Raw genomic sequence first — 15,903 nt, forward strand, 5'->3', positions numbered from 1 at the left:
GTACGAGATGCCTTCGGAAAATGTTCTTAAAAACTGACAGGCACGGAACCTGCAGTTTCCCTTCCTGCTAGTATTGTCATGGTTAAGAAAAAATTATTTATCTACGGCACACTTTAGGCAAATATTCCCCTACGTTTCTAGACTGATCTTAAAATTCAAAGTTAATAGACCTTTCCTTTTAAAAGAGGGATGGTTGAATTGAGCCTGACAACAGAAGTAAATGCTACACTGGTGAACTAAGATCGATCTGTTGGCGGGTGACGGTATATATGCACAGCGAATACTGCAAGAATTAAGGTTTTTAGTTATGCTACTAAGTTGTGTAAATTGTTTTGTTCTTCTCTTATGTACCTGTAGTCAATAGTGTTATACATTCACGACAGTTATTTTTTTTCCATTTTGTAGTGTTATTACAGTTTGATCGCTTTTAAATTTTTTAAAACTATGTAAATTTTTATAACAGTTATTGTTATTTTAATTGGTAACTTTTTTAATGTTACGCACCCTTACATACTGAAATTGAAACATTATACAAAGAAATAGGAAGTCGTCAATCATCTTTGTGTTGTAAAGCTTTATTAAAGAATACACATATATATATATATATATATATATATATATATATATATATATATATATATATATATATGTATGTATTAGAGATAAATTTGTCAAGATATATAAAGAATAAAAAATGATATGTAAAAGTGATTTAAAGACACGAATGGTAAGTATTCTGCATTAGAAACTGTCTCTTCTTTCTGCCCATCCATCTGATAAAGAAATCAATTTATATATATATATATATATATATATATATATATATATATATATATATATATATATATATATATATATATATATATATATATATATATATATATATATATATATATATATATATATATATATATATATATATATATATATATATATATATATATATATATATATATATATATATGTGTGTGTGTGTGTGTGTGTCTGTGTATATTATTTAATTTATTTATATACACAGTGGTACCTCGACAAAAGAGTGCCTCAACAATACGAGACTTTTTAAATTAGAGCAGGCAGTGTAGTGAGGGATATTTTATGCTTTGAGTTACATTTAAATTTTGATATACGGGATAAGCATGTCAAGGAAAAGCAACGCCCCAAAAAAATTGCATCAGAACCTGCTATTTAAGGTCACTTGCCTTAATTTGCACACCATTTTGAAAGGCACGAACATACAAACCTAGTTAATAGGTTTTGATTTAAATATCATGGGATGTGACTATTAATAAACGTAAGCACTTTATACAACAATCTTAATCTATCTGGTTTATATTAAATAAGATAATAAGATATATGCAGGAAAACCTTAATGTTTTTCATATTTTAGAACATAAATCAAAGAGTTTCATGTATCAAAAGGGGATCAAAATTAAATTTCTTCTAACTGTTGACCTACCCTGCCTTTTTATACATACTATTAATAGCAATGCCACTTTAAACAAAATTCCAAAAGTTAATTTAAATTTAATTCCAAAAGCTAAAAATTATCAAGAAAAACATGTAATTCTATGTTTTTTATCTATACAAAGTTTGAAAAAGAATCAAAAGTTGCCTTTATAATATTTTTTTTGAGTGAAGTCTAAACTGTTTTTATAAATGGAAAACATAATTAATTATCTATAACTATTACCTAAAATAGCTGTAAAAAATTCCCATATCTATTTTTACACATTTGTTTTCTAACAATGATTTAAAAATCGCCTACATGTAAAAATGATAACTACTTTTAGATAAATCTTTACCTGTTTCTGAAAGCAATATTGAAAGATTTTTATATTAACCAAACAAACCTCTTACCCTATCCGTACTGCAGCTTAAACCCTCTGCCAGCAATAGACTCATCAGATTTGAAAACAATGAACACTCCCTTCCCTGTAGAAGTTATAGCTTGAGGCAGGACACCCCCACACACTAGACTCAGCAATGGAGCGCTGGAACTGGTGCCATCATAGACTTTAACACTGTCATATGGACAGGTGGAGCCTCCCTCCATGTCAATGTCCAGGAAACTGAAACAGTTCAAATAGAGTTGGTAAACTAATTTCAAATATACTATTACATTATCAATGATAAACTATTTTAACCATCAGAATTGTTGAACATACTTAGATCTAGATCTATAGTTAAATTTTTACTATAATCATATATTCTTTTTAAAAATGTATAATAACTGAAATAGTTTTATGATGTCAGGAAAATATGTGTAAGACTAAATTATTTAAATTATTGTGCATACAATAAATACTTTACCTCAGTTTGGTGAATGTGTTGGTCTTGGCAGGTATTGTCCAGTAACAGGTAGTATTGGCGCCATATTTCTGTGGATATCCTGGGCTGACAATAAGACCTGAGCTGCTGGTTACTGTTGTGTTACAGGCTGAGGGTAAGACATAATCAAAACATAAATAGACTGCTTAAAACATGTAATTTTAAACACTTAAGTGCTACAAACTTAAAAGCTACAATCAAGTTTTTCCCTTAACTTCAATACTAATTAACTTTTATTAATCTTCACCAAGCATAAACATTACCATTGATTTCAAGACATTTTGTGCCAGAAACTGTATCCAATCTCATCCATTCAGGACAAACACATTTCTCAAATCGTGGATTGACTGAAACTATCTGGCAACTATGTGAACACTGTAGGGTTTTACATTGGCCTGGAACAAATAAGCACACACAAATATGACTGTAAATAGTTAATTTGCCATTAGCGTGATCATTTTAACTGAATGAGCTAAAGAATTAAAACATAATTCAATCAGAATATAATTTTAAACTTTATTTGTTAATCTTTTTAAAAACTTTTATTAAAATATAATTATTTCTATTTAACCAAAAAATTATTTTTAGTAAACATTTATTTAAGTTTAGCAAGCTAGAAAAGAAAAATAAATTTAAAATAACAAAGTATGAGGAAATCTTACTTTCAATAGCATATGATGCAATAAAGCCTTTAAAATTCTCAGAACCATCAGATGTGAATGTGACGGTCAAAGAATTTCCTGAAGAAGTGACCAGCCCTGGTGCATCAGTACAGTACTGTCCAATCAGGTCAGCATTTGTATCCCTGCCATCATACACCTCCAGGTAGTCATACGGGCAGCCTTCTACCACAAACTCAGTAATGCTGAGAGACACAATTTTCAACATAAATGAAAGGTAAACTAAAAACTAATTCACATTAAATAAAATGTTCATTACTCGATGAAGGCTATTTTTATTTTATTAACACAAAACATAATTCTAGACAAAAATTAACTTTTACTAGACATATCATATTGTGAAAACTCTTAATAATTGATTCTGCATACATTCTTATGCCTTTTAAAAATAATCTTCAATAAATAACAATTTAATTTGTGCTCATTATTTTTACTAACTTCAGTACAATGAATGCCTTTGAATCATTAGAAATGATAGTCCATGTGCAGAACTGGTTACTGGGATAGTTGATTGGGTAGTTGGAGCTCATGAATTTACCACTGACTTCAGTTAATTGTCTGTTACAATCTGTATTCAAAATAGTAGTGTTTAGTTTAAAGAATTGTTTATAATGGTTAGTGTAGGTATCTTACTAGCAATAATACTCATATAAGTCAAAAATACTGAGAAAGGTATATTATCCAGCTTCTGTTTGATTCTTTTGTTTCTGTAGAATTCTTCACAACAACAATTTGATAAACGGAACAGTAACTATTTAAAAATTTACACTCTATTTGACTTACCAGCACAAATACCATTGATTGGGTGTTGTCCATTTAGACAAAGACATTCATAACTGGTCTGTGTACTGACACACATCAGGTTAGCTGGGCAAGGCTTGGACAGACACTTGTCAACATTGACAGAACAGTCAGGTGTCTTGATGCCATCCTTACATACACACTGACTCACACCCTCATCACAGTACAAAGTGTTTTGTGTCACACATCTGTTGGAGCAGTTCTTGGCTGGGGATACATAGAACAGGTATAAACCCAACAGAACTTTCTTTATGTAATGCTTTAAATACAAAACAAAGACTTGAAATTTTAAAATTACTTTTGTCAATTACCTAAACATGACTTTGAATCAGTCCTGTTGAGAACAAAACCTTCTCTACAACTACATTCATAGCCACCATCTGTGTTGTTACAGTAGTGTTCACACCTGCCTGCGCTAGTGCATTCATCGACATCTGAAAAAAAGTGGGACTTTATTTCACAATTTTTCTAAAATGTATTTAACTGCCAAAATTAAAAGATTTAAATAATTTAAATTACGTGTACTAACAATCAAGATGAGATGTTCTTATATTTGAGACATTAACAACCATAACAACACTAACACTTAAGTAACATGTGTTGTTTTAGAAATATTTAAATTGTAATTTTCTTTAATTTTGTTTACCAATGCATCTGCCACTGTAGTTTGTGTACCCAGATGGACAAGGCCCACATACATATCCTATCTCTCTGTTTCCTTGTTGAGCTGCTGTCAAGTCAGTGCAAGTCTGGCCTTTGAAACATGGGTTGTCTTTACAGGCATCAAGTTCTGACTCACAATTTGCTCCTGTAAGAAAAAAAAACAGTTTTGAAAAATGTCAATTGACTGGTCAAACATTAAATGAGTTTTAATTTGCACTAAAAAATTTCATTCTATATTTCAACTATAGTTTTTCACTATTAGTTGCCATATATTAGTTTAAACATCCAAATTATATTTTTTTAAAGTAACATTTAAATAAACAGTCAGAACTATAATGACTACAACACTAGCAGTCTAAAATTAATCTTTAAACAAACCTAACAAATCCCTTTCAAATGTAAAAGTTGTGCTTAAACCTAATTGATATATCAAACTAAAATACAAAAACCCATACTAATTTATACATCTGAACTTAAATCTACCCAATACAATACTACAAATCACCTACAAAAACCTAAAGTGAATTTTGAAACAAACTGGTTCTTGAAGTAAAATATGATTTCTAAATTTTACACACTCCAAACAGATAAATGAAATGGCAGTTTGAAACAAAGTTTTACAGAATACATGAATCATTTGCGTTTAAAGAAGATACATTAATTCCATTGCTAATTTAAAAAAACAAAGCTAAATCAGAGTTTACCAATATCAGCATTTAAACACTTGTTTTCTTTACTACATTTCTTTTAACACATGAAGTGTTGTTTAAAATAGAGAGTATGAGCAAATTTTTAAAATTATGTTATCTCATAATTAAGAACAGATTTCAATTTAAGTTTTTCTACAAAAGTTATTGGAAAATTTCATTTTATTAAACAAGTCATACAACTCAGTGGAGAATAAGTGTCTGCTGTTTAAATTCTTACCAGTATATCCAGGCAAGCAGCTACATTTTAAAACTCTGACAAGGCCTCCAAAATACTCTGTCTCTCTTGTTATGTTCTTGTTACACTGACCATGTCCACTACATCTTGGACAAATTGTTATTGGAAGGTTCATAACCGGTGAAAAGCCATCTTTGGAGTCTTTCACTCGAAGACTGAAAACAAAACATATCAATCAATGAACAAAAGAGTGCTCAAAATATTTGTGTGTATTCAATAGTTGGGTTTCTTTATTATTATTTTTTCTTAGAGTTTTATTTTTAGTTGTGTAAAAACAAAGTAGTTACATTAAAAGCATGTGTTTTCATGACACAAATCAATCTTGAAATTAAATGTAACTTCTCAAACAAGGACCTCAGAAAAATACTTTTTATATTATTAGTAATTTTATAAATACTGGAATTGTTCTAAATAGAATATCACGCATCATACAAGGCAGAAAATTAATGTTTTCTTATTTTATATGATAATTAAAAAGTTATAATGCAAAGGTAGTGATGAAGCAGAAGCAAACAACAGTTATAGCACAAAGATTGTCCCTGATAACTAAAATCTTTTAGAAATGTACCAATTTGAGTTTTTTTTCTCATCCTACTTTAAGGCAAAAACATATAGGTAATTTTAATGGATAAGAACTAAGATTGTTAGTGATGAAAATGAAGCAAACAACTCACGCCACATTGACTGGTGTGTTCACTGTTGGTGTGTAGGTCAACAATCCATTCTGGGTGAGAGATACAGCTGAAGAGCCTTCTACCAAGATGTAAGTTAACACATCTGTGTCATTGTCAACAGCTTTAAAACTCAGTGTATTGGCAACACCTTCCTGAACTAACCAACGTCCATTCACATAATTTGGGTTGCTCACAACACTCAACACTGGGTAGGAATTAGCTGCAAAATAATGATTTAACTTTCAATTTGTTGTTCAAACATTCAATGTCTGACTACTGAATAAAATTTTAGTCTACTAGATCTTTGTTTAAAATTTAAACATAGTAAAACAAAATATTAAAATGCATGAATGGTGATTTAGGTGTAATATTATATTTTAACTTAAATAGAGTTTTGTTAAATTAAGTATATATTTTAAAAATTATTTAGTGGTCATCTAGGCCTACTAAAACTGTTTCATTAATTTATTGGACTAAAAAGGACACTATAGGAAAAGGTTTCTCAAGCATTCATTGTTTCTTCCGAACAAAATTGAATTTATATATAAAACATATACTTTTACCAGTGTCAGCCCCCACGGAAAACTTTGACCGCACCCCCCCCCCCCTGAAAATATCAAGTGCCCTCCCACCCCCCCCACCCCCAGAGAAAAAAGTCTGGAAGACACACTGGTTAATACTAAGTATAGTAAAGCACACTAAAGTATACTAGTAGCATTTAACAGTTATCTTTTGTCAGTTTATGTTATCCTATTTGTTTATTATCTCAATTAGGAACGCCAGAAATGGTGAATAACTGTTGATAAACTACTGTTATTCATAAAACATTTTCCTCCCCTATGTCTTATTTAATCCATTTTTTAGGGGCCTATAATAATCACTATAATGGGTTTAGATTTCTAGATCTAGATCTAGATAGTAGATCTAGATATATTTAAATTAAATTCTAGACCCTAGCACATCTGGTCTAGAATCTAGATGAGCCACAAATACTTTCGATACTATACTTACTTTCTACTCGCTAGATCTCTAGATTTAGATCGCTAGATCTAGATCTAGATCTCTAGATCTAGTTTGTAGAATGTAGACTGTGTAGACCTATGTCTAAATTCTAGAAGTAGTACTATCTAGTAGTAGTAGTAGTAGTAGTAGTAGTAGCCTATGTCATTCAAAACTCAAAAGGTAGGCCTATAAACTTTTAATTATTGAGTATGAAATAAAGTAGATCTAGATCTAGATTTCTATTACTGTTTAATTATTTTTTAATTTTTGCTGAACAATTTTACCTAGAGTATTCTTTACAGCCACAGACTGTGCAATTGTGTTGTTGGTATTGATCGCAAAGTTCACATCATTTGTTGCCAAAAAGTCAAAAACACAGGAATCTGACCCATTTTTACAAACTTCTCTTGCTTTTTGCAACTGGCTGGCAGTTGCCGAGTCATTGAAAAATGGCACAAAGTCAGGAAACTGGTAATCTATGGCAGTTTTCCCATCTCTGTAGGTGAACACTGAGTTAGCTTGAGTTACTTGATCTGATCAAATATTTGAAAGAAAAAAAATAACGCTAATACTAAATCTGGTAGTAGATCTAGTAGTATAGATAATGGTCATTAGAGTGAGCTAGATCTATAAAAAAATATATGATAGTATTTCTTTAACTTAAAAATGCCAAATAAATTTTTATATTTTAATTTTAAATATCTATAATGAATGAATAATTGATGACACAAAAAATCTTGAAAAACAAAATGTTAGCTAGTTAATTAAGTTTACATTTATTAGCAAAGTTGTAGAAAATCTCCCTTTCAGTGAGATTGGATCTTAAAACTGTTCCATTTGGTAAAGTGAATTCGTCTTTTGTGTTTCCATTGAAGTTGCCAAGTAAGCCTTTTGTTTTTCCCTGAAGTGTTTTTTGTACTTGCATTTCGAGCTCAAGACTTTTATACCCAATGCGGATTGCGAACGAAACTCCTTTAAAATTTGAAAAATAAAACATTTTCTGGTAAGTATCAAACAATATTTTGTGCAAATATATAATCTACTTTTATTTTAAGGTATATTTAGTAAAACCAAAGCAATTTTAAAATCTAAAATTGTAAAATTGTTACTATTAATTTTTAGAATTGTGTTTCTGAATTATTTAAATTCCTTGTACAGCAAAAACAATTAATAAGATTAGTTTACTAGATTTTATAATGAGTTGATTTATTTAAAAAGTATTACTACATAATACTCAACTCGTATTATTCAAAATGCATTAGGTAGCAACATACCACATGGAAATACAACGGTGACTTTAGTTTTATTTCCACTATCATCCCTGAAAACTTCAATAGTTTCTAGAGACTGCCTGTAGTCTACCGAAGAATAAAAGTTTTCTGTGATGTTCTTGCCACCAACGTACAGGAACATTGCTAGAAATAAAATAGTTTTAAAAACTTAATAATTTTTAAATTTTAATTATTCCTAAGTTACATTGAAGTAAAAGGTTTTTGCAAAATCCAAAAGAAATTTGTATAGGCGGGTAATATAAACAATTATTATAAACATTGATTTTGCTTAAAAGATTTTCCCATACTTTTTTTACTAGTTGCAAGTTCCACTTGGAAATGAGAAATTTCCTTTTCCTTAGCTGCAAATGCCGAGAAGACAGTCGCGTTTGTTAAAGTTCCGTTGCTAGTTTCTGCTCTATCTGTTCTAGCCTGAAATACGGTATTAATTTAAATGTTATTAGAGAGTAGAAGATTAATTACAAAAGAAAAAGTAAGAAATTGGATGGATCTTAAAATATTTGTTATTTTATATTGTCTATGGAAATTAACTTAAAGATTTGGAATAAGGTAACTTTATTTTCCAACTTTAATCTACTCAAAACATACATTTTTATTACAGAGACTAATCTACCTGTAGTTTAAAGTTCTCAGACTGTACATCCATCATAATATATTCACCTCTGCCATTAAACAAGTATGTTACATTGTCCAATGTTGCTATAGTTGGATCACCAAGCAGCCATGCTAATATACGAAAAGGCATTTTAAAATTATAACTGAGCCTATTCTTTACAAATGTGTAACTTATTTAGCGTAAATTGATTGAAATGAACAAATATAAAAACAAGGTAATATTAAACGTTTGATAACAAACTTGTATGTAATAATGCAATAAAAAGGAGAAAGCAAATTATTTTCATTTAATATATAATAATTAACTACTGTTTAAATAACTAAAATGAAAAGCGTAGAAATATATATTATGTATTGAATACTTTACAAGAATTTAAAAAGCTACCCACGTTTTTACTTTTAGTTATTTAAATAGTAGTTCATTATATATATATAAAGAAGATCATGTATTTTGAAATCGATCCGTTACAATTGGTACAAATCGGCTCGACAGTTTAAATCAATTACGAAGTAGCCTATGACAAACGACACAGCAAGCGAGCTAAATAAAAGCTCATAAAACAAATAAAAAAAGATAATTAGCTTTTTTAATAAAAAGCTTTGGTCGCTCATAAGATATTTTACATATTTAAGGGAAAAAAGCTTTTTATTAACGACAGCAAATTAGTTTTATTTTCTTATTGTTAAGTAAAGTTCCCTTTCAAACCAGACGGTTTATGGGGCAAGTGAAGTAGAGTTCACTTGTTTATGTGACCTCGGCATATAAAGGGATAGTGTGGTCAACACTATGCCCAGCCGCCTTTACTTACCCTAACGTGAGTTAGATACCCATTAGAGCTGGGTGGTCTACTGACTTGAACCCGGTTTCGAACTCGAGACTTACGGGTTAGCAGTCCAGCTCTCTTCCGCTAGGCCACTCCGTCCCATTTTCTTATTGTTAGTGCATTTAAAAGCTTTTGCTATAAAGTTGTTTTTTTTTTAATTTGCTTTAGTTTTTACGATTTAGTGATTCCTAGAAATCTATCGAGTGATTTAATTTTAATATACACCCTTAGTTTTGAAAGTGAAATAGAAACGAGTTATATGTTAAAATTATTTTTTGATGTTTTTTTATAGAAAAAAAAATTAAAATTGTACCCATCATTTGAGAATGTAAAACAAATGTTTAAAATGTACCTGGCACAAAGGTGACATCATAGGAGCATTCGTTGTCTGGGTACAAGAGATTATACCTGTCACACAGTTTACCCACGTTCCCATCCTTACAACAAGACCTCTGAGCCTCAAGACTTTCATTAGCAGCCAGTGACCACCAAGGATCACCTACAAGAACATGACCAGCATCAGGTGTGTTGTGAATGAATGAGGCCTGTTGTCTTGATTCAGCCCACTTCATCCAATCACTGGTTAGTGATGGTTGAGTCCATTTATAGCAGCAAAACTACAGATGTGTTAAAAAAAAATTATTCTAAGTAAATGTTTTCATTACCTATACATCTAATATTCAATTCAGCAGATAATGGTTTTCTATAGATAATACTTTTGTAAGATCGGATTATGTTTGCTTGGTAGGAAAATTAAGCGACCTTATTTCTCTACATCCAAGATGTTAAGTTCTTAATTATCGATTTCATTTGAGTGATAGTATTTTCTTATTATTATGTGACCAAAATTTAACAAACAGATTAATTTAACAATAATAGAATGCAGCTTAATTATTTATTTTGATAATATTTAAGCCTTAGTTAACCTTAATTTTTTTAATAGTGCTTGTTTTACCTTATTTCTTGGGTTATTCTGAAGTACCCTCCTTTTAGCCACTGGACTAATTACAAAGCAGAAAATATCTTTCAGGGCTCCACGTTTTTCATACAAGCTCCACTGTAACCCTAGTAAACCAAGAGTACAGGGACATGCATAGAGCTGACTGATCTGGTTTCTGTAGTCTGCGTTTGTAATAAGCTGTGAATTCTTACACACATGTTTTTCACATTTCTGTTCAGGTCCAGATATTTTCCCAATTTCGTAAGTGAGCACTTCGTTGTAGTCTTGAAAAAGTTGAAAAGAATTTCTTACAAAGTTTAAAAAAAAGGAAAATTGCATAAATATTTGTAACTAATTTGAAAATTATAATAATATGATAGTCTGTGTTACCATCAAGATACAAAGTATTTCTGTTTCAAGCACAAAAGCGGAAAGTTAATTCCGCGATGCACGGACTCTATAATTATTTAAATTAGCTAAATATAGTTATAAGTCTTTTACAATGCTGTTAAATAAATTATCCGTTTACTGTACTTTTTACCATAAGTAATTTTACAAATACAATTACGTTTTATCTAGTGTATCTTTCAGATATTTCTATCGGAGGTTTGGGTAAATATTTAATTGTGGAGGACTTAAAGTTCTTAGGGGAGGGGGTGGACGGACACTGGTTAAAGTATATAATTTGTATCTGAATTACATTTCGATCGGGGGGGGGGGGGGATTATTGGCTGATGTGTGACGGTGAGATACTACCAACTTAAATCAAGCAATAGGCTTTCGCTGTTTGTTTTTTTTTAAATTAAGAACGATTCCATATAAATTGGAGTTGTAAACCACACAGCCGAGAAGGTGATCCTTTCGGGAAAAGATATAGATAAATACCCAGACTGATATACAGATATATATATATATATATATATATATATATATATATATATATATATATATATATATATATATATATATATATATAGCAGTGTAGGTTTGAGCGTAAGCGTAGAACTACAACTAGATCTAGGAAAAGATAAATATAGACATACAAGAACAATGTTATCAACAATATTTTAAGAATAATTTAATACATATTTGTTAGAGCTTATGTCAGGGTGATAGCACATACTTTTGTTTTTTACCCAGTCAAATGTGGTCTGGTTGACTTGTATTTTATTAGCGTATGGACCAGCAGAGATACCAATAGTTGTGTCACTGTTTTTCAGGGCAATTATGTTCATTCCTCCTTTTGGGTATAAGAAATATACATAGGCTGTTTCTTCGTCTGAAAAAAATGTTAAATATTACTATTGTATGAAACCATTTCATAAAGACACACATACATACACACATCGATAAATAAATAAATAAATAAATAAATAAATAAATAAATAAATAAATAAATAAATAAATATATATATATATATATATATATATATATATATATATATATATATATATATATATATATATATATATATATATATATATATACTAGCCATCGGTACCCGTTACACGTGAATTGTAGCCCTATAAAATTTAATGTTATATTTGTTTGATAGAAAAATAATTTATAAAATAGTTATTGGTCAAAACGAATTGTAGTTTACTACACGTTGAACGATATTAGTGACAAAGCAAAGAAACTGTATAGCTAAAAATCAGACACATTTAATATAACAGGCTACCAATAGCCTACCTATTTAAAAAATAAAAATCAAATTATATTCGCACAGTAATTAAGAGACTTAAATGATTTCGTAAAAATCCGGCTGTTTAGTTGTATTGATGTGGGTTTTTTTTTATAAATTTGTATTAGTTTTGGTCGAGTCGGTAAAGCTCATGGTTGCTAAACCGAAAAGTTTCGAGTTCGAACCCTCGGGCAGATGAGGCTCGTTAGCTGGGGACAGCCACTCTTCTAGGTGAGACAACTCCAAAATCAAAACAGCTGCTGCCTTGTAGTTTGTTCTTGATTGGACAAAGGCTATGGAAGCAAATCCAAAAAGAAAAGCAGGCTGAAATCGGAGTCAATGGCCTCAATGGCGCATAACCAGTTGACACGTAATCCTCAATTGTGATGGAAGCATGGTCGAGTCGGCAAAGCTAATGGTTGATAAATTCGAAAAAAGTCTCGAGTTCAAACCCTCTGGCAGATAAGGCTCGATCCCTCCCAACACAAATAAATTAAGAACGAAGAAGAAGAAGAAGAAAGAAGTAAAACGTTCATAGCGTTTGTCTGGATAAGTAGATATAAACATCAAAATCAAAGTTAAATTCAATTAAATTGTTGATTTCTTTATATTCTAAACTCCGACATAATTATTTTTAGCGTTCTTATCAAAACAACAAACAATTTATCTGGTTGTAAAATTAAAATTTGTTTCTAAATTTGAATATGCCTTTATTTTTGTTTTTATTCTTTAAATAAAAATTTACTTTATGCATTTAATATATTGGACATATTATTTTCAACAAAGTTCTTATCATAAAGTTCTAAATATATCGTTGAAAATCCTGATTTCATAACCTCGGAAAATATTTTTCGAACAGAGAGAGAGAGAGAGAGAGAGAGAAGTGAGCACCTGGTCTTTTATATATTAGGATATATATATATATATATATATATATATATATATATATATATATATATATATATATATATATCGTTAAATTGATTAATACAACAAACAATTATTTATACAAGTCAGCTTTTTTCGCAGATTGTTAACTGTGTCGTCAGCTTTACCTTCCAAAAGAGCGATAAATGACCCCTTTAAATTGTAATATTTAGTTATGATGTTAATTTTCTCCATACACTTTAAACAGCTATGCCAGTATGTAAAGCAAATGTAACAGTGATGGATTAAATTGTATTGATCTAAAATTGTACCAATAAAATAATTTCAATTTGGGAAAACACATTGTCAACACAATCTCGACTTTTGGCATATTAGTTTCTTCGGTCGCGACCTATTAATTATACTATTTAAAACTATTTTTATGAAAGGATTTTATTCTAAAAATCAACCAGAAATGCCGGTGCCGCCAATAAAATCGAACTTGTTTTTATATTTGGCATTCAATTACCATCTTGTGTGTACGTGCGTGAGTGTGTGTATGTGTGTGTGTGTGTGTGTGTAAAAAGAAATATCACTTTTGATTCTCACCAGAGAAATCCTGATCACCAATAGATTCTTTACGGTATCCAGTGATGTATATTGCTTGAAAAGTGCCTGTTGGTGGGTTGGTCTGAAAAGAAAATTAATAGTAATTGTTGTTTTCAAAAGAAAAACTAGATATCCTATTTTTTTATTTTTTACACAATTAAAAATCAAACAACTTTCAAACGTTTATTTTCCCTCTTAAAACTACTACATTTAATAATTTATACCGAATCTGCTAATAGTTAGCCTTAGTGATTATAATAAAAGAATATTAGACTTTCACTACATCGCATTTAGTAACGTATATTTTACCTTAATAACACTTGATAATATTTGAACATTTTTCCAAGTGGCAACCAGCACAGTTTTAACTTTAAAGTCATAGAAGCGATTAGAGTTTCTGACATCTTGAGCTGCCCTTTCCATTACTTTAGCTTTGGCAGGGGATGATGTCACTGTGGCACTTTCAGAGAAAACTGTTGGTTCACAGCTCTCATACAGATGGTAGAAAACCTCTCCTTTTGTTGGGTCCAATGTTGCCCAGTATGGGGCTATTATTATAAAGCCATTTTTTACTGCTAGGTCGTAGCTACTACTAATTGTATTTCCTCCAAACCGAATGACTCCATCACTAAAGACCTGGAAGAAAGTTTCTTTCATTTTTACAACACTATCAAATGCAGTTTCTAACTAAACTATTTATGTAATATTAATTTTCGATTTAACATGCATATTAATTTCTAAACAATTAGCAAATATAATTGAAGTACTGAGGACTGGCTTACATATGCCTCAGTTTCAGTCCCAGCACCAACAGGCACTTTAGTAGCAAACACAATAGGTTTGCTGACATACTGGCTGTTCCCATTAGTTTTGATAAGTCCAGAGTCGCCTTTCTCAGCACCATACGGATACAGAGTCACTAAAAAAAGTGTTATGATTTTAACATTGATTCACATGAATAAGTTATCTATAACTGAATATAGCCCAAGCATCCAAACTGTATCATCTTATCCCAGTTCTGAGTTAAACTCATATTTTTGATTTAGTGAATTTAAGTTAAACATTCTAGTTCAATATATTTGAATATATCCAGATAAACTCGGACAAGTGACGCTATTATGGGGACAGCAACTCTTCTAGGAGAAAGCACTCCAAAATCAAATAACACTGCCTTGTAGTTTGTTCTTGGTGGACAAAGTCTATGGAAGCAAATACAAAAAGAAAAGCATGCTGAAATCGGAGTAGCCTAATGGCGCATAGCCAATTGAAACGTATAATTAATTGTGTTGGAGGAGAGATCCCTTCCAACACTAAAATTAAGAACGAAGAAGAAGAGGAAGAAGATCCAGATAAATACAAGTGTACCTCGAGTGTGTTTTTTACCTACTATCCATGAGTTAGAGAGTAAGCAGGAACATTTTGAATCAAAGAGTAGCATATTATTGTTATACGAAAATATTTGTAGTAATAAATAAGAAGATAAATCGCTTACTCTTACCCAGTAGGCCTACACATTTTTGTTACATAATAATCTTAATACAAAAGTCAAGTAATTTGTATAATTTTCGTAATGCAAAGATGGTGCATAACGTTTTAGAATATCTTGAAGTAGAACAATTAATGGAACTGCAAATGAAAACAAATATATTCCATTAAACCAAAACTTAAAAGCTTATTTATGTTTTTGAATTCGTTCGTGACCCTCATTTACAGATGTTACAGATCATGCACTTATTTTATTACACAGTATTAAAACATTTATTACCACCATCCTAACACATTTGATACTACATAACATTTTCTCAAGCCACCAACCCCAATATTGTATAAAATTCCCATGAATGTACGATTAAACAACAGAACTGTTATATAACAAAGTGTTACTGCTTCCAACATATAAAATGTGCATGATCGCTTAGGTGATTGCCTTCGATCTTCTTGCTTTCTTACGTATTCAATATTGCACTTTATTCATAGT

At 30.4% G+C, this 15,903-nt stretch overlaps 1 protein-coding gene across 1 annotated transcript in view; it reads right to left on the bottom strand.

Moving 5' to 3' along the window:
- Window positions 1–572: 572 nt before the first annotated feature.
- LOC131942950 (cubilin) overlaps window positions 573–15,903 on the bottom strand; it is a 70,604-nt gene continuing 55,273 nt past the window's right edge. Inside the window, exons 16-37 of the mRNA XM_059302920.1 lie at window positions 14,708–14,844; window positions 14,235–14,561; window positions 13,926–14,007; window positions 11,888–12,043; window positions 10,780–11,048; window positions 10,177–10,441; window positions 8,999–9,111; window positions 8,673–8,796; window positions 8,368–8,508; window positions 7,868–8,065; window positions 7,378–7,626; window positions 6,092–6,311; window positions 5,400–5,572; window positions 4,456–4,617; window positions 4,121–4,243; window positions 3,792–4,016; window positions 3,447–3,576; window positions 2,991–3,193; window positions 2,592–2,723; window positions 2,311–2,437; window positions 1,851–2,069; window positions 573–773 (exon numbers count right to left, since the gene is read on the bottom strand). Coding sequence (XP_059158903.1) covers window positions 1,859–2,069; window positions 2,311–2,437; window positions 2,592–2,723; window positions 2,991–3,193; window positions 3,447–3,576; window positions 3,792–4,016; window positions 4,121–4,243; window positions 4,456–4,617; window positions 5,400–5,572; window positions 6,092–6,311; window positions 7,378–7,626; window positions 7,868–8,065; window positions 8,368–8,508; window positions 8,673–8,796; window positions 8,999–9,111; window positions 10,177–10,441; window positions 10,780–11,048; window positions 11,888–12,043; window positions 13,926–14,007; window positions 14,235–14,561; window positions 14,708–14,844 — 3,767 coding nt within the window. The 3' untranslated portion in view covers window positions 573–773; window positions 1,851–1,858. The remainder of the gene's footprint in view (window positions 774–1,850; window positions 2,070–2,310; window positions 2,438–2,591; window positions 2,724–2,990; window positions 3,194–3,446; window positions 3,577–3,791; window positions 4,017–4,120; window positions 4,244–4,455; window positions 4,618–5,399; window positions 5,573–6,091; window positions 6,312–7,377; window positions 7,627–7,867; window positions 8,066–8,367; window positions 8,509–8,672; window positions 8,797–8,998; window positions 9,112–10,176; window positions 10,442–10,779; window positions 11,049–11,887; window positions 12,044–13,925; window positions 14,008–14,234; window positions 14,562–14,707; window positions 14,845–15,903) is intronic.

Source organism: Physella acuta, unplaced genomic scaffold (assembly GCF_028476545.2).
Source record: "Physella acuta isolate Inbredline_101_S28 unplaced genomic scaffold, ASM2847654v3 ptg000435l, whole genome shotgun sequence".
NCBI classification, from domain to species: domain Eukaryota; kingdom Metazoa; phylum Mollusca; class Gastropoda; family Physidae; genus Physella; species Physella acuta.